Source organism: Apus apus, chromosome 20 (genome assembly GCF_020740795.1).
Source record: "Apus apus isolate bApuApu2 chromosome 20, bApuApu2.pri.cur, whole genome shotgun sequence".
Lineage (NCBI taxonomy): Eukaryota > Metazoa > Chordata > Aves > Apodiformes > Apodidae > Apus > Apus apus.
The window spans coordinates 6,353,464-6,372,386 of NC_067301.1; the positions used below are offsets into that span (position 1 = coordinate 6,353,464).

General features: G+C 48.9%; 1 protein-coding gene across 1 annotated transcript in view; it reads left to right on the plus strand.

The window, feature by feature from the left end:
- Positions 1–1,958: 1,958 nt before the first annotated feature.
- ZBTB40 (zinc finger and BTB domain containing 40) overlaps positions 1,959–18,923 on the plus strand; it is a 38,134-nt gene continuing 21,169 nt past the window's right edge. Inside the window, 6 exon segments of the mRNA XM_051637681.1 lie at positions 1,959–2,441; positions 2,443–2,689; positions 3,293–3,426; positions 10,373–10,568; positions 11,064–11,205; positions 16,665–16,858. Of these exon segments, the coding sequence (XP_051493641.1) occupies positions 1,959–2,441; positions 2,443–2,689; positions 3,293–3,426; positions 10,373–10,568; positions 11,064–11,205; positions 16,665–16,858 (1,396 nt within the window).

Sequence of the window (18,923 nt, forward strand, 5' to 3'; positions counted from 1 at the left end):
CATAGGAAGAGCCACAGCGACTATTATTTAACCAGCAGACCCAATTTCATCTCAGCTACTGGAAATCCTTCAGCTCCAGGGAAGGAGTGGGTGGACTAAAGCTGCTATGACTTTGAGCCTGGCAGAAGAAATGGGTGTCTTCTCCCACAGCCAGCAGCAGCTCCCCTGATGGCAGCTTGGGAACTCGTGATTTACAGCAGAGTGGGAGGATAGTGGAGCCCACTTCTTTGCTGGGCTGGAAGTGCAGGTGACTGGCCCTGGGCATGGCTGACGGAGGGGATCTGGTGCTATCAAAGCAGCAGAGATGAGCTGCAGACCAGACAGCTTTTGGTAGTGGTGGGCCTTGAGAAGCTCTGGCTCCTGGGAAGGAGGAGGGTGGGGTATCAGTGACTGCTTAGGTTTCCCTGCCTTCCAGAAAAGGTCCCACCTACCCTGTGCTTTTGCTTCAAAAGCATTCAGATGGACAGCATAACTCCTCTGCTTTGAGGTGGTGTCTAGACCATCTGTAATCTTAAACTGATGGTGGAAAAGCAAATTGCACAGTGCTTCATCTCTGAAGCATGGGGGGGCTCTTAGTTGAGCAGGACAGCTCTTGTGCAGGGCTGGTGTCCACCCACCAGTTGCTCAGCTGTCTGTAGCTTTGGTGTGATGTCTCTTGGCCTCTCCTGTCTTCCCACAGCCACCACAGCCAGAGCCATGCAGAAGGACAGCTGCAGTACTGCCTGCCTGTGAGCAGGAGGTCCTACTTTCCACAAAGTCTGAACTCTGGAAGGTTCAGCACCTTGCAGGAGTGAGATGCCAGCTCAACCTGCACCCAGAGTCTGCTGGCAGCTTGGTGCAAGTCAGGAGTTGCTCCAAGCCTGCTTTTGTGCAAGGCAGTGAGGCTGAGCATTGGCTCATGAAACCTTGTGCCCTGATGATAGGCAATATTTCTCCTGCTTTCCACAAGACAGTAGGAAGCTGAGTGCAAAGATGTTAAGCAGTTGAAGGTCATGTAAATCATGTCCTTTCAGGTGCTGCTCACCTAGTACTCATGCTGTTTTGTTTCAGCATCATTGTCAGCACCACTGTTAGGTATCCTAGTGTGTAGACAAGGCAGTAACATCTTTATCTTGTCCAGCTTAGATAGAAACTCCAGATATCCTGCTGATAAAAATTCTGTTGGCAGATGTCGTGTCTGCTGTCTCTCCTGCAGCAGAGTAGGGGGGAAGTAAAAGGGAGGCTCTGGTAGATGGGATCAGGGCTGTGGACTTCTACAAGATATTTACAGTTTGGAGTAAAAGGCTTGTAAGTTAGGACTGTGGTGTGCTGAGAAGGGAGGTGCTGAAGGCCCTGGGCTGCAAACAGACCTCTTACCTCCAACCCTCCTGTGTCCCTGCTGAGCTTGGCAGTAATGTGGGGAGAAAATTAACTCACCCCAAACCACTTAGTGCTTTGCAGGTCAAAACCAACAGCTCAGATTCTCTTCTGTGTTTGGTCGATGGTCTGAACAGGGCTTCTTGCACTGCCTCCCCACCTGCCCTTTCAGAAACCAGCTACTGAATTCATCATCAGTGCCTGATCTGAAGAGTAGTCACACCTCCTTGAACACTCTCAGGGGCACATCAGAGAGTTTTGTCTCCCTTTTTTTAACTCCTAGGACCCAGTGCTCTTTTCAAAACTCTTTCTGAAGTGTTTGCATTTGAACAGTATCTAAACTCTTCACCTCCAGTGGGGTAAGCTGCTGAATTTGGGGAGTGTGAGTTCAGAAGGTGGCTCCTTCTTGCTGTAACCAGTTAAGTGCAGCACAGTAAACTATTTGGGAATGTAAACTGAAAAGTAATTTTTGCTCACTCTTTCCTTCTGTCTTGCTACAATCTGAGTGAAGTGTTAACAGAATCCTGTGGTTTTTCCCTAGCTGGGCTTTGTGAGAGTGGTGTGGAGACCATGGTGAGAGGAGGCCAGTAGGCTCTGGTGCCATGGAGCTTCCCAGTTACAGCAAACAGCTGCTGCAGCAGCTGGACACTCTCTGCAAAGACCAGCAGTTCTGTGATTGCACCATCTCCATTGGCAATGCCCATTTCAGAGCACACAAGGTGGTTTTGGCTGCTGCCAGCCTGCTTTTTAAATCCTTGTTGGACAGCACAGACACCACCTCCATCAATGCTTCTGTGGTCACCCCTGAGGAGTTTGCACTTGTGCTGGAGATGATGTACAGTGGCAAACTCCCACTGGGGAAACACCATTTCACCAAAGTAATCTCAGTGGCAGATAGTCTGCAGATGTTTGATGTGGCTGTTAGTTGTAAAAACTTTCTCAGGGACCTCATCAGTTGTCCAGCTCAGGACCAGGTAGTGAGAAAAGTCTCTGGCCACGCAACAGACTCATTTGGAAGTCATGTTGAAGCTAATAACCTGCCCCTGTCTGAAACACCTGCTGAAGGAAAAACAGATATCCTCTTCCCCTCAGAGAGTTTCTCCTTCTCCTGCCACGGTAGAAGCAGAAATAGGAGGAGATGGGCCTCCTTCTGGCCAGGAGCTTACTACAAATCATACCTGGTTTCAGCAGGATGTGACAGCAAGTGACTCCAGGTCCCTCCAGGAAGATTCAGGCTCTTGCCTTGATCAGGCTGCCTGTGCCAAGCAGGGGGGCTGTGCAGAAGAGGAGCTTGCTAAACCTCTGGAGGAGAAAGGACCAGCAAGGGATTGAGGTGAGACTTCACAGCATTGCCTCTTCTTTGCAGCCACGTTGACTCCTGTTTTCCTGTTATGGGGGATCTTTTCCTCTGGCTTTGTTCTCTTTAGTTTGTTCTGGGTCTGGAGGGGCATGACGTGCACCCCTTGTCTGCAGGGACTTCTTTCCTTTGGCTCCGTGCCATATTCTCTTTTGGTCTTTGCAGTTGCTTCACTCTCACCCCTTTACAACAGCTGTAGTCAGGAAAACTTTTCTTAGCCCTGCATGTGATTTCATCTGATGTACAGCAGGACCTGTGTCAGTTCAGGACAGGAGGTTGATAAGGCAATCTGGAAGAGAACAAAGTTGCCTGCTAGTGCTACCTTATCCTTTAAACTCCTGTTCAGCGTGGGATGAAAACAGAGGCTCTACTGGGTTTAAAATAAATGTTTCATTTACAACTGGTGTTAAATAAACTGTTGGTTTTCCCTTCAGGCTGTGTGATACCTTTAGAAGGGATTTGTGGGTCAGTTTCCCTATTATAGACAATGTTCTGGTTACAAACTGTTGGCTTTTATTCACATCATGCTTTCTGTGAAGCCCTTCAATTAGCAATAATCATCTTGTTTCTCTCACGCAGCAGCAGAGAGCAAACCCTGTAATCTGGATTTCTTTCTTCAATCTGAAAGTGTTTTCTCTGAGGCCCTTTCTGATGCCCAGGCTGTGCTGAAAAGACTAGGAGAGGGCAGAGAAATGGATGCTTCTCCGAAGGAGGTCGATGTGTTTACTCGGGTAAAGGTTAACAGGTTTTTTTCTTCATCGTGTTGAGGGCTGGAATAGTTTGTGCCCTGCTTAGGAAATGGTTTCATGGGCAACTGGGGCTCTGGTGCTTGGTTGTTTGAAGGGCAACACCTGCTCACTCGAGCAACACCTCAGAGAGAAGCATCTGTAAGATGCTTGTGCGTGTAGGTGAAGAAGTGTATTTCCTACCCTGAAGATATCTTTGTTGTGTTGTAGGAGAGCTCCAGCACTGATTTGTGTCTTCCTGGTTATGGCACTTGTTTTGGGAGCTGTAATGACTTGTGAATGACTGACACATGAGATCCAAAATAGACTTCTCCAGCCCTTGGCGACTGCTTGTCATGGAGCATCTGCTCTGCCTAGGGAGAGCTGCTTGTGGGTGGTGTCCTGGGGGGGTCATGGGTGCTGCTCACAGTGCTTCTCCTGGCAATGGGCCACTCCAGAATCTGTCATCACTGATGGATGATGCTCAAGTTACTGCTGGAGGGGATATTTGAATCTGGTGCTTGGTTAGTGCTGGGGGGTACTCTGGGCTCTGAACAAAGGTAGCCAGATACCAGCTGTTGAACCTGCTCAAAGCCACCACAGAACAGAAGTTATGACCATGTTGGTGTGGCAGTGGTGCAGGAGGCCATGGGGCTTGGAAATGGTTGTGGTAGGTCTGGGAGGGTTCTGGTGCTGACTCCACACTGCTGCTCACTGCAGGGTCTTTGAAAAAGCTTTGGCCTGTACAGAGTGAGGATGGGACTGTACTTACTCTCCTCACCCTGGCTATTTCTGATTGAGCTGTTTTCATACCAGGCTGCACAAAATGCCTGGGGTACCTCTTCTGTATGTGGAGAAGTGAGAGTGGAACTGTTTTCCAGTACCAATATGACCATGGGACATTTTGGCTGTGGTGGCATTCTGCTTGAAAAAAACCAAGGCAATGTCTTTATTAGAACAAAACCCATATGGCAGCAAGGAGAATTCCCTTGAGTTGGAAAGTTTAGGTTTCTTTTCTGACAAGTTTTGAAATGTTCATGGAGGGAAGCCTGTGTTCCTTTAGCTGCTGACCCTCCTGATGGTGTTGAACTTCACATCTCTGAGGCTTTAGGAGGGAGATGTGGCTCCTAATTCATGTTTGTAGCAGCAAGCCCAAGCCTGGCTGGGCTTACAATCACCTGTGAGTGCTCTCAGCATGCCTGCCTGCCCTGGGAAGGATTAGGTTTTCATATCTTTGTTGCCCTGATTAGAAAAATACATCAGGTTTAAGGCTTTATCCCAACTGCCAAGGTGCAGAAGAGGAGGTTGCTGTGTGATGTGCATGGGGGCTGCCAGAAGGGATGTGGCAGGTCCATGCAGCCATGCCACCAGGGAGCCCCTGTGCTCCATTCCATCCCTGCTCTGCTTTGTGCTGCCTCTGGGATCATAGAATCACAGAACCATTCAGGCTGGAACAGCCCTTTGGGATCACCCAGTCCAACCATCATCCCTGCTCTACCAAGTTCTCCCCTCAACCACATCCACCAACACCACATCCAAACCACCCTTCAACACACCCAGGGATGGTGACTCCACCACCTCCCTGGGCAGCCTGTGCCAGGGTCTGACCACTCTCTGTGAAATAACTTCTCCTCATGTCCAGTCTGACCCTGCCCTGGTGCAGCTTGAAGCCCTTCCCTCTTGTCCTGTCACCTGTGAGAAGAGACCAGCACCAACCTCCAGGGTGCAGGGCAGAGCTACACCTGCCAAGTGCCCAAGGCACTGCCTTGCTTCTGCTCTGCCCAGCAGCCCCATTTTCTATTGCTTTGCAGTAACTGTTGGTTTATGTTTCTTCAGCAGCTCCAAGACCCAGAAACTAAGGTTCACAGGCCCGTGCTTGGCCCTTTGTGCTCCCAAATGAGCTGTTGCAGCAGGAGCCAAGCGAGAGGTCGTGGAGCTCAGAAGCAGCTTGGGTGTCTGACCATGAAACGGCAGCTGCACCGTTTTTCTGCAGCTATAAAGATACACTGAACAAATGAGAGATGGATTTTCCTTAAGCCTTCCTGAAAAATCACTGCTGAGCTGTGACAAGCATGAAAAGTGTCAGCCCCAGGGCGGTGGTGGGGACAGGCTGCGGGCCATTATAAGCCAGGGCTCAGTCAGATCTGTCCATCTCTGAGCTGCCCTCTGGGACAGGCAGGACCTGTGGGCCCAGCACTGAGCCTGGGCTCTGTTTCCAGCAGATCAAGCAGCATTTTCCCACAAGGACCCCATGTTTTCTTCAGGGGCATCACACTGGAGTGTTTTTAAACTCATGCTTAAAGTGCAAGTTCAGCTCCAAAGAGCTCGGGATGTATAATTAAGGCTGAGACTGGTAGTTGGCAATGGATTTAGTTTTTATTTTCCTCCTTTTTTTTTTTATTCCCCCTCTTTTTCTGCATCATTTTGCTAGTCTTTTGCTTGAAGGCTCTTAGGTGCCTTGGGGAAAGCAGAAGTCAGTCTGAAAGCTGGTGAGAAGCTGTTTCTTTGCACCAAGCTGTCTCGCTGGGTGTGCTTGTCCTGCTGCAGGGGAGATCTCCCACCCCTTGTGCACGTCCTTCTTCAGCTCAGGAGCCTTTTGTGGGTGACTTATCACTGTGGGTGAGCAGTGGGGTGTTCTGGACAGCAAAGCCTGGGCAGCCTGGAGGCCTGGGGGTGTTCGGGGGGGGTTTCCACACCTGTCTGTTAACACTGCAGCTGTCCTGGTCTTCAGGCTCCTCTGATTTCAGTGGGATTTTGCCTCAGAGGCAGCCTTAGTAGTTCCATTCCTTTCCAGGTGAGCTTGTCCCTGGATGGGTGCCTTGTCCCCTGCAGTGCTCCTGCCTCCTCCCCTCTGGTGTTGCTGCCTTATTTCCTGCTACCTCCCGTGAAGATTTGTTAGGTGGTGGGGCTTGTGGTGCAGAGCTTGCTTTTGTGAGAATTATTGCTTTTCTCTAAGTTTGATGTTACATTCTTCTCCCCAGGCTGAAAAACGAGGATGAGTCTCTTTTCTTTTTGGGGAGGTGGGGGCTTGGGGGTTGTTTTTGCTGTAGAGCCTGTGTATCTCACAAACTATTCCTATCTAATTCCTATCTGGCTTAGATGAAACTTGCTTGGAAATAAGAACAAGACTGAAATTGCAGTAATTTGGGGAAGCATAGAAGAGCTTTGCTGGTGTCAAGTCTTATCTTCCTATGCTCTCTTAGAGAAACTCGATTCAAGTTATTGCACAGCTCATTTGTTCCCTCTATACTGGGTTCAGATGAAGTGGGGGAGCATTGATTCTCCCACCTAGAATAAATGTCACTGTGCTTGTGGATCATTTCCATTGCCTGTGGGCTTGTCCAATTATTGTTGTCCTTCATTTGCAGTTGCAGGGATTTCTGGATGCAGCAGCAGCAGTTTCCCCTTATCTTCTGCATCCTGATTAGGAGTGATAGCTTGTGAGGGTTTTTAAGGTGTTTTTTTTTTTGTGGTGACAGCTGCACAACTTTTTGTCTCCCATTCTGGTGTGCTTGTGTGGAGCTTGGGGCTGAGCTCTTGTTCCTGTTGCATGGAGCAAGCAGGGGCCAGCATTTTTCATGGAGCCTTCCTGGTGCTGGGGTCTCCCTCATCTGTCACGTACAAATGCAGGCTTGAAAATAAAGCACTTCAGGTGTCTGAACCAGAAACAGGAGCCCAGTTTTTCTCTGATTATTCTATGCACAGAGATAGTTGATTGTTTTCATGGTGCCATCATAGCCTAGGAGCTTCTCTGTGGTCAAGATGTCTAGAGCCAGTCCCCGTGCTGTCCATGGCCCAGACCCTCTGGGGAGCATCTCTGGCTGTGTGGGTTTCCAATGGCTTTGTGCACAGCAAAAGTCAACCAGTAGAAAAGCCTAAATCCGTTTGCATTCACAGACAACTGATGATTATGTCTCTGGAAGTTTCCCCGTGGTGCCCAGCCTCCTGCTGCCAGGGACTCTGCAGCTCACTGAACGGCCAGTGCAGCTCTCCTTGGGGAATGGAGGTGGCACTGAGGTACAGGCAAAGGATTCACCATGTTCAGGAGTTAGTCTTCTAACTGAATGTCCCTTGGCTGGTGAGGGAAGGACGTGAAGGAAGCTAAGAAGGCTAGTTCCTTCTGTTACCCTGAACAGGTTGTTGTCCAGCCTGTCTCTTGCAGGTCCCACCCCACCCTTGGGGTACTTGCATTTGCTCTAAAGCTGACGCTTGAGGGACATCACTTGGTCACTAAAATGGCTTTTTGTGCTCTCATGGTGACAGCAGGAGTGTGGATGAGGCATGAAAGGCCATAGCCCTGCTCCCCCAGCTGCAGGGAAGAGGCTGGTGGCCAGCTGGGCTGGTGGCTCAACTGACCTGCCCTCCACTCTCCCCACATCCCTCTTTATAATCTCCGTTACAGGCATTTCACTCTGGGATGTGCATGACTTGCCCATCTGGCTGAGGTCTTCTCTGGGTCCTAGGACATCCCTCAGGGTGGCACACCAACCAGGTTCAGCCTGGCTGAGGCTCAGGGTTGTTCCTTGCAGGGACAGCCACCAGCTGCTTTTTGAGCATCCCTGTCCCCCCCCAGAAAAGCTTCATCTCGCAGTCATGTTGGAGAGGCAGGTGGAGGGCTTGGAGGCCCTGACTTATTAGGAGTGTTGTGGATTGGTGTGAGGAGGGAAAGGAGTGTCTGGCTGGGAGGACACCGTGCTAACTCACCTCTTGCACGTTTCAAAAGCAGCTTGTGTCTCTGCATGAGCAGCATTGCACATCTTCCTACCCAGAGCAGCAAGGGTACGTTGGAAGGTGCAGGAGATAATAAGGAGCAGAGCAGGAGAACCTGTGGTGGGGTGAAGGGACACAGCAGTGTAGGAATTGAATGTGTCAGGAAAGAAATACGGAGAGATGTGGAAATGATATGAGGAAATGATATGAAGGTAGGAGACCTTCCTCCTGTGGTGTTACCTGCAGAGATCCCTGCTCAGAGCTTGCCTTGGGGCTGCTGTGGAGAGGTGGAGGTTTGAAACGAACGAGGAGGGTGGTTTCATGGTGTGGGACCATTGTGGTACTGAGTGAGGAATGTCGTGGCCACCAAAGATGCCATCCTCAACTAGGACCAAACTTCTTGGAAGGCATTGAACCTGTTTGATGGAACAGCTCGAGGCAGGTCTTGGAGACTCAGTTTCCCTGCTCAGAGTGATGATCTGTTGCTTCAGCATGGAAGCTAGATGGGTGCTGATGGGTGCCAGCTTGGCCACCGAAGGGCTTTGCAAGTGTCCCAGGTGGTGAAAGCCTGATGGATCAGCCTGCAACGTGTGGGCACTTTGTGACAAAGTGGAAGCTGGGATTCCACTTAATATCAGTATTTCTCAGTTTTTTCCAGGATTTTTGGGAATTGTTCGTGCTTCAAAGCAAGTCTAAAATGCACTATGTGCTCTTTCAAAATGAGGCTGTTGTTCCCACTGAGCAGTATGTCTGAGGCAAGGTCTTCCAGAAGGAGACTATAAAGAGGAAGATCCTTTCAGCTTCTGAAAACTCCTTTCCATTCACCAAACATGCACTGAGGAAGGGATGTTATCTGGAGTTCTGGGTAGCAATGCTGCGCAGATTTTAATGAATAAACAACTAATTAGAAAAAATACTGCATAATGCAAATGGATGTTGATCCATATTAGTTAAAACATATTTGACAGGGTGCTGAGCACCTCTAGGGTGGTGAGAGTCAAGGTATTCTGTGTTTTACAGGATCATTTTTGTCTGGAAAGGGCTAGGCATGCACACCTGGAGAACCAACATGATCTGGTTATCAGGTCTCACTACAAATGAATGTTTGCTTTCAAATTAAAAAGCAATAAACCTTTAAACTTGTTCTTCATCACGTCTGCAGCATCTCCTTTCTTCCTTTGAAGCAGAGCCCTTCATGTCCACGTCTGTCTGTTCAGCAGGAAAAAAAAAGGCAGTTAGAAGGGGAAGAGCTTCCTGCAGCTTCCCCTCTGTGGATGCTCTTTGCAATAGGTCATTGCTCTGTCACGCTGCCCTGATATCTGAGTGTTTACACCCGCTAGGAAAAGCAAGTCCACCACCCCCCTGGTGGGCCCCCGAGCAGTTGCATTCAGTCTTTTTATCATGGAAAGAAAAATGACAATGACAGCAGAAAATGGCCTCCCTCTCTGGAGCTGGGCTGAGCTCTCCACTTCAAAGGTACTTTCATAGCATCCCTGCAGGCTCTCAGGCAGGCTGGCATCTCTCCTGGAGAGCTGGGGAGTGGGTGTCTTTAGGGGCAAGATTTGCAGCAATAAAGGGCTCTGGGGAAATGGGAGCAAGAGTTACAGCTTCTTTTCCTTTTATTTCTCTAACTGCATGGGCCTCTTTGTCTCTGGTTGCTGTTCTGGGTGGCTGAAGTGGATTTTGGAGTTGTGGGCGTGATTGCCAGGCGTGCTAAAACCTCAGGACTTTTGGAGTTTGCCTGCCTCCTCTCCAAAGCTTTCTCTAGGAGACACAACTCCAGTGAGACCTGAGGATGGAGACTGCTGAAAGACCCACTTAAAATGCTCTCTGTGCAAGTGATCTCTCCTTGTTCTGCACTGAAGTCTGGTACGTCTATCCTTGGGATTCCAAAGTAATGGTGTTTAAACCATGTTTTATTAAGTCTCTTAAACTTCTTGGCATAGGGGAAGAAATGAAGAGATGTTTGATGCTGGAACCAGCTCCCAATAGTGGGACTTAGTGTAAAGATGAAGGCTGGCAGACAGGACTTGCTGCTCTCCTTCCCAGGGCTGGTGGCACAGACTGGACCTTGAGTTGAGGTCTGTGTCTATGTGGTTATTTTTTTGTTTTATTGTTTTTGCCCCCTGAGCAAAAGCCCCAGGATTTTGCTTTTTGTGTCCATTTGTGCAGGGCAGTGGGTACTCTAACCAAAACCTGCCTGTGTTTGCCTGTTCTGGTGCAGGCTCTGCTTGTCTGTCTGGCAGAGGTGGGGGAACAGTCGGTGGTCCAGAAGCTGCTGAGCAAAGTGAAGGATGCTCAGACCCTGGGTGCTCAGACCCTCCTGTCTTTCCTGAAGCTGTTTCAAGATGCAAATCACAAGCTGAGATTGGCTTTGCTGGAGAGGGAACGGGGCAGCAGAGAAGCCCTGCAGCAAACAGGTAGAGAATTGGGTGTAGTCTCTGGCAAAGCGAGTGGGCAACCTTATGGAATTTCTGGAGCCCTGCTTTGTCTGTGTCCTTACTCAGACACGGGGCTTTATCTCCTGCTGGCCAAGATCCTGGAGTGTCCCTGTCCTGCAGCAGCAGGGTGCAGGCACCTTGGCTGCCTGGAGGGCTGGATCAATGGCTGCACAGCCAGCCTGGGGACTGGGAGCTGCTTTCCTACTCCAGTCTGGCACAAAGCATTGGCCTTGCAAACCTGGTGTTAACCTCCAGCTTGCTTGATGGCTTTGTGCTCTGTTAGATAAATGAGACGTTTTCCTTTCATAGAGTTTAAAGAGAATAGTAAAGTGGTTTTCCTCTGCTGCTTGTGCCTGGGATGAGCTTTGCTATTCACTTAGATCTTTCCCAGAGTCTCGCTCACTTCAGGAGCCTGTCAGTTCCTTCAGACCGGTTTGTTTCTTCTCTTGTGTTTCTGAATCCCTTTCCCCCCAGAGAACACAGACGAGGGAGAGATGCTGACCTCTCGCTTGCTGGGACACAGGGAGGAGCTGCTGCAGAGTGTGACACAGCTGAGCCCCATCCTGGAGTTCTCGGAGGCAGCAGAAGAGGGATTTCTGCCCGCCGCGGGGAAGCGGGGAAAAATAAAATCTGAAATAGGGAAAACAGCGGGCAAGGGGATATGTGTGTGTCTGCAAGGCAACATCTTAATGCATGGTTTGCCAGGTGCTAGCCTCACCTGGCTACTTCCCTTCCCTTGTGCACAGCATGGACTGCACGTGTGTTTTGTCCCGGGTCCTTCCGTGCTGAGCGGTGGGAGCCGGGCAAGCCGAGCTCCCCAGGCAGCCTCAGGAGCAGGGGGAACCCTGCCTGGGGCAGTGTCAGCTGCCCCTCCAAGTGGAGCCTGGGGCAGAGGAAGTGCCTGGTGCTCCTCGTAGGCCCTGAAAATAGCTTTTCATGAGGCCAGAGAAGGCTCTGTAGTGGAGTCTGGTTTCAGCAGAACCTCTCCCGCCTCTGTGCTGCCTTCTTGCCAGTTACAGCCTCGTATATGTGGTCATCACCTCCCCTTTCAGCTTTCACTCTTTAATTCATATCACACAGTTGACTGCAAGAATAGAATATCCACTGACTGCTTATTTATTTATTTATGTGTTTCATGCAGCAGCTGCTGAGGAGGATGAGTGCTTTCCTGTAAGCACTTGCATTATGTGTGCTGATGTGCAGAAGCCATAAAGGACAAAAGATTGTGTTGACAAAATCAACCTGATTTTTATTAATGTTTTGGGGGTGCTGGCTGTACCCTCCCTGTGCAGCTGAAACTTGCAGGGTACCCTGGCATCCTGCATTCAGTACACAGCTTGCAGCCCTCCTGTCCTCTTTTGTCACATCAGTTAGTTCCCCTGATGCTGGGTTACAGCGAGTGGCAAGCTCTGTTGTGCTCAGTGGCATGAATGATGTCTGCTTTCTGTTTCAGTGAGCCTGACCAGAGCCACAACGGGTGGGCTGAGAACATTTGCCTGTCTCCTGAGTCCCTCAGTTAACATCTTGCACACCTGCACGTGGTCCCTGACCAAGTGTCCACATGGAGCAGCCCTGAGTGTGGGTGCAGCTCAGTGCAGGAGGGCTAAAGAAGGTGCTGCCAGCAGAGGCACCCACCTTGCTTTCAGGGGCTGGGCTGTAACTGGCAGCTGATGATTTTTTTTTCCTGTGAAAGCAGCATGGCTGAGCCTGGAGTGGGGATGGGAGAGGAGAAAAAGCATGGTGCAGCAGAGGACTCTGCATCTGCTGGGGATATTGCAGCTGTCAGCAGAGACCTGTGCAGAGGTGCCTGGAGCTGGGCTCCTGGCTGTGAAAGCTGCTTTAGCCACGGGGGGATGAAGGGTTTTCATATCTGCCTGTTGTGTTGCAGCATGGCCTTGCTTTAAAAGGCTGCACCTTTTCCCTGCACTCTTCCTTTTCTCTTCGTGGAATTAGGTAGGGAAAGTGCAACCAGTTCTTATCCTCCTTCTCACTGAAAAAGAAACCAAACCCAACAAGAAACCCAAACCATTCTGCAATCACAATTCTGCTCCTTGGGCACAGGATACAGCTTTTAATGGCATCACCAAGTACTGCAGGACTCCTGCCTTGTCTGATGAAGGGGAGGTGTTATTCAGTATTTCTTTGGATTCTTCAGTCTCTATATGCTCCGTTTGCTGCAAAGCCCCCAAACCCTGCTCCAAATACAAAATCCTCCTCCAAATACAAAATCCTCCTCCCTCTGGGATCCCTTTGTGCTCTTGCTTTAGCTCCCAGCTTCCCAGCAAGTAACAGATGTATTTGGGAAGCACTCCAGTGAGGCTGGGTGAGTGGCTTTTTACCTGCTGTGGCACAGGAGAACAAGGCAGAAATTGCCAAGTTTAGACTGAGCTTAGGGGGTTCCCTTTTTTTTTTGTTTTGAACTTGGTTTATTTGTTTATTTCCCACCCCTCGTCCCCCAGGCAAGTGGAAAAGTGCTTAATTATTTAAGAAGTTAAATTGATTCAGATGATGGGCCTGTGGCTTAGGTGCAGTTGTGATCTCTGGTGTCTCAGGTGCAATGATGGGAAAATGAACATGGAATTCGTGGCCACCTCTGAAGGTTTCATCTTCCCTGAGTCATCCAGCATTGCACAACAGCTCTGGGCTGGCAGAGATAGGATCTAGTTCTCCAAGGGTTCATAAAGATGAGGCTTTTCTTTTTCTTGTCACAGTCACTAACCTCATTAGCTTCACATTTATTAAGCAAGAGAAGCCTGAGTTTTACATGCAATGGCCTTTTCTTCTAGGCAACTGGGTTCCTTCTGTGCCTGGTGCAAGCTGTGCATGGAGCAGGTCAGATATTGGAAAGCCAGTCCATGATGTGTTGTGAAGCCTCTTGGTAAATCCATTTTTCTGGGGCACTTTTTACCTAATGGTTTTAATTTTTTAGGGCATAACTTTGTGGCTTTATTTGTGTTTCCATAGGACAGAGAAGTGAGGTGGAGCATTTGGGTGATGTCTTGCTGCAGGTCCTCACTGGAGAGAAGTAAACTGGGGTGCAAAGAAGAGCAGGTAACCTCTTGTCCATGGTGTCCCATGGCTTTGGTTGCTGCAGAGTTCAGAGCAACCAGTCCACAGGCCAGCCCCACTGCCAGGGCCACCACTTCTGTGCCTCTTGATAGTTGCCTGGAAGCTGTGGTAGGTCACAGCTCCCCAGAAGGATGCTGCTCTTGCACCCCTTTTTGTGTTCTCTCAAAAGATGAGTTCAGACTAAGCAATCCAGTGTGAATGAGAGGTGAGGATGGGCCAGCAGGTTCACTAATGGAGTTTTGTCTATAAAAGGGCAGGGTTTTAGAAATGAGAGAAGTTAATTAATGAGATCAGCTGCTTGTAAGAGCATAGGAGGAGCTGTTGGATTTGCTTCCTTTTATGTCAAAGGTGGGAGAACTGACTGGAGTTTTCATCCTCAAAAAGAGGGGAGAATTTGTGTGAGTGAACAAATAACTCGAAGAGGAGTATTAGGACCTGCAGGGAATGACTGGAATGTCCAACTGGCAAGGAAATGTACTTCAGAGGAGTTGAAGAGAGGCTTTGTGGCATGTCAGGCTGCTGGACATCACAGCCTGTATCATGGCAAGAAACCAACATTGGTCTGACCAAGTAAAGAAAAAGTACAAGGAGGAAACTCATGACTGAGCCTTGTGACAAATCCAGGAGAGACATGGAAACAGGAGTTTCCTGCACCTGAACTGAAAACCATGACTTGAAGGGCATCCCCCCAGCAGTCTGGAGGAGGTGGCACGTGGTGCTTTGGGAGGGACAGCAACGTTTCTTGCTGTGTTTTCCAAGTTGAGAGGGCTCCCTACAACTGATGACCAGGACAGATGTTGCCAGGGGGAAGCAGTGAGCCAGGCAGTCAGCTCTGTGGTTGCACAGGGCTGTGTGTGTTGGGCCAGGCTGGAGAATGCATGAAGCACTGGGGTAATATAAAAGGAAGGGCAACCATTAGGTGCAGTAACAAGAACTAAGAATTAAGACCTCATCTGGAATGTCTCTGTGCAGTTCCAGGCTGTTGAATTTGTATTGAAGCAGAAACAGATCAGTCCTAAGAGCAGAGGAGTGGAGGAGCTGTTTTATGAGAGAAGCTGCATTATTTAGACAAGTGAAATGAAGGCTGAGAGGGAATATGATCATGCTTATAAAGAAATTGGAGAGGAGGGGTAGGGTAAACCCCTCAGAGAGTTTAGAAGGCTTTTTAAGCTAAAAGATAATGTTGGCACATGAACATCTGGGTATACACTGGCCATGAATAAATTTAAGATGAAAATTAGAAGAATCAACAAGGGAATGAGACTGTGGAAGAGCATTGCAACCAGAGGAGAGGGAGCAAAAAAGTAACTAGTTTTAGGACAGATCTTAAGAATTTTATTAATGGGACTGTGTAGTGTAGGGCTCATGAAAGGAGGGATCTGGGCTTGTGACCTACAGAGCTCCTGCCAGTCCTACATTTCAAGTGCTTAGGAGCACAGTGTCTGTGAGGAGGAGGTCAACCTGTATTTGTCAACTGCCTTTCCCTTGTAGAAGCCTTGTAGATATTATACCAGGGTGTTCCTCAAGGGTTGGTGCTGGGATGGTGCTGTTTAACATCTTTGTTGGACATATGGACAGTGGAATTGAGCAGGTTTGCTGGGGACAGCAAGCTGTGCAGTGCAGTCGATGTGCTGGAGGGCAGGGAGGCCATCCAGAGGCACCTGGACAGGCTGGAGAGGTGAGCCCATGCCAACCTCCTGGAGGTCAGCAAGGCCAAGTGCAACATCCTGCACTTGGGTTGGAGCAATCCCAAGCACAAACCCAGGCTGGGTGGAGAATGGATTGAGAGCAGCCCTGAGGAGAAGGACTTGAGGGTGTTGATTGCTGAGAAGCTCAACATGAGTTAGCACCATGTGCTGGAGCCCAGGAACAAACTGTGTCCTGGGCTGCAGCAGCAGCAGGACCAGGGAGGGGATTGTCCCCTCTGCTCTGGTGAGACCCCCCCATGCAGGGCTGGGTCCAGTTCTGGGATCCTCAGCACAATAAGGACATGGAACTGTTGGAGTGAGTCCAGAGGAGGCCACAAAGATGCTCAGAGGGCTGGAGCAGCTCTGCTCTGGAGCCAGGCTGGGAGAGTTGGGGTGTTCAGCCTGGAGAAGAGAAGGCTCCAGGGAGACCTTAGAGCACCTTCCAGTGCCTGAAGGGGCTCCAGAAAAGCTGGGGAGGGACTTGGGACAAGGGCAGGGGGTGAAAGGGTGAGGGGGAAGAGTTTCAAGCTGAAACAGAGAAGATTTGGATTATATCTTAGGAAGAAATTCTTTGCTGTGAGAGCCTGGCCCAGGCTGCCCAGGGAAGCTGTGGCTGCCCCATCCCTGGCAGTGTTGAAGGGCAGGTTGGATGGGGCTTGGAGCAGCCTGGGCTGGTGGGAGGTGTCCCTGCCCATGCAGGGGGTTGGATCTAAAAGATATTCAAGGCCCCTTCCAACCCAAACCCTTCTGTGATTCTTATACTGGCATAGTTGAGCTTTTCCAAGCTGTGGTGATTGTACCTCACGTAAGAGGTCTCTTATGTGGCCTTGTCATAGAAATAATCACTCTGTTAATAGGATACTCATTTAAATAATAGAAGTAGTGAGGTTTTTTCCTGTCCATCTCTGTGTTTTGATGACAAGCAGAAAAATTGGGGAAGCAAGGGAAAAGAGACTGCCAATTTAAAGGGTATTTGCTAAAAATATTAAATGAAATGTTGTTTTGAACCCTGTCTTTCAGACTATTTTTGTTTCCTTTGAAAAAGGATTTCTGCTTGTCAGCCACTTCTAAGAGCTGAAGTTGGTGGAAGAGCCCACCAGGGTAGTTTTCAAGGTGACACATGTGAGATGTACCTGAGATGTGTTTGGATCTTCCTGTATCTAGGACCTCCTAACACCTCCCAGTTAATCCAGTTAGTGGAAGCAGTGAATATAGATTTCCTGCAGGACTGTGGGACTGCTCCTTTCTCTCTCATCTCTATGCAGATCCAAGAGTTTGTAGGAAACTCTCACCAACAGGTTCTTGGCTCTTGGTCACAGGTGGTTTTGGATTGCTGTGAAGGCAGCTCTCTGAGAGCAGCCATGGACAATCTGCTCAGGAAGGTGGATGAAGAGAAAACCCTGAAAGCAGAAAGTTTGGTCAAACTTCTGGGGGCTGTGAAAGCATCATTCCCTGGTCTCCAGCTTCTGCTAGACAACTTGGTGGCAACAGGAAATGTCTCTGTTGCCAAAGGTGTGGGTGTACTGAACTTCAGAGCCTGGGAATTGCCAGGAAGTTTGGATGTTTGCCTGGACTTCATTGTGCTCTTATAATCTTACTTCCATGTAAGGGAATGGGGTGGCCCTTCCATTCAAACAGGAATGGTCTGGGAGCAATGGGGTAGGAGGACTTGGGCCAACAAGAAGGTGGCTGCTTTGTGATGAAATGAGCAGTGGGGGACAGGGGCCTGTTGGGCTCCTTCCTTGAGTTTGACACAGATAGGGCAGAAACTAGGATGTCATCTCTGGAAAACAGGGGAACTGTTCCCTCCAGTGTCAAATTCCTTCTTGGTTTTGAATCACTTAGAAGCAGCAGTATCATAGAATCATCAGGGTTGGGAGGGACCTCTGAGGATCATCAAGTCCAATTTGTCACATCATAAATGCCTCATAGATAAGGCAGCTTTACCAAACTCTGGTCCATTGGTGACTTCAAATGATGGCACTTGCTTGGAAAGCAAATATGTAAAACTTCACAGATGTCCTGACATGAAGTACAGAGAATGTCTTACCTGGGTTACCTGGGTTTAGGCACAACCCTGAGCTATTCAGGGAGAGAGGGAAACTTCATTAGCTCTGAACTCACGTACAAATTAAGAACTGAATTAACATGCAGTGGAATGTAAATGAGTGCTTAATAGAAAGCAAAACTCTGCTCATAATGCTGATAATTTCCTCTGTAGCAAACACTCCCAACAGACAGGTTGCTTTGTCCTTTGTTAAGCACGACTGCTTTCCTGAAACACTGGGCTCCCAACATGGTTCATTATCTGGTGGTGATTCCCATTCCAAGCAGGAGCATTCCTTAATTAAATAGAGCTGGATCTCCTCAAGTTGCAGCAGGAGCAAACAGCAGCACAACTCTTTCTTATCATGGAAATGAAGAGGGAGGGGGGGGGGATGATTTGAGACAGTGATGGCAGCCTTTGCTGTGCTGTCCTGCTGGCAGGAAGGAGGACAACTTGTGCAGTGCTGCAGGGCATGCTCTGGCTGTGGAGCTCACCTGGGCCCAGCAGCAGAGGTGAGAGTGCATTCATAACTCAAATTTATGTAATAAAATCAGAAATATTCCAATGGGAGAACAGGGGAAATATACTTGTTTGTAAACCATCCCCTGATCCATGTGGAGCACATCCAAGCCATACCTAAACCCTCCAGAGCTCAAGTGCCTGATGAGGTTCCCTCAGCTGTGCCAGAGAGTAGACTCATATCTCCAAGAATTCTTTGTCCAGGGAATTTTTCACATAAGTTCAGAATCTTTCTTTTCTTATTCCCACAGCCTGGCCTTGCCTCCTGCTCCATCTGGGAGAGCTTTCTCTTCTTACCCAGCACTGTATGTCTCCTGGGTCCCAGGGGCTGTGCAATTAATAGATTGTTCTGTTTGTTCCTGAACCAAAATGATTAAAATACCTAAGCATGCAAACAAAAACCACACACAGGTGTCTTGGATGAACTACTTTTTATGGTTTTGGTTTCTCCTACAAAAGGACAAGGATGCATCTTCTCCAATTTAGTAACTCCATGAGGCAAAAAGGTCCTCTTAAAATGAATCTGGCACTTTCAAGTTTCATTTATCAACAAGTCTTGCAACAAGTACAGTCATCTCTTACTTTTGTACACAGTATATATCTCCCAAATCTCTTCATTATCCTGAATAAACACTGTTCCTCTTTCTTGAATTAGTCCACTGTGTCCTACTGGGGTGTCTCCAGAAGCTTGTGGTGTTACTCTAGAGTCCTGGTTTCTCAGATGCATCAGAGCCAAACCTCAGCAGACCCAGCTGGAAATGAGGTATGGGAGAAGGAAAGAAGGAGGTTAAAGTTGTATTTTGTTGGTGTCAGGAAGAAGATGTTTGTGCTGCTTTGCAATCACGAGTCTGGTTTGTGTTCCCTTACTCAGCCTGATAACTTCTTGATTACCTTGAAGCATCTGGGTGTTTGTATGTGTGATGGTCACACCCTCCTGAGACAGAGCATGTGGCTCCTTCTTGGGGGAGTGGATCCAAGACTCTCACAGTCCTCTTTCAATGAAACTACAGT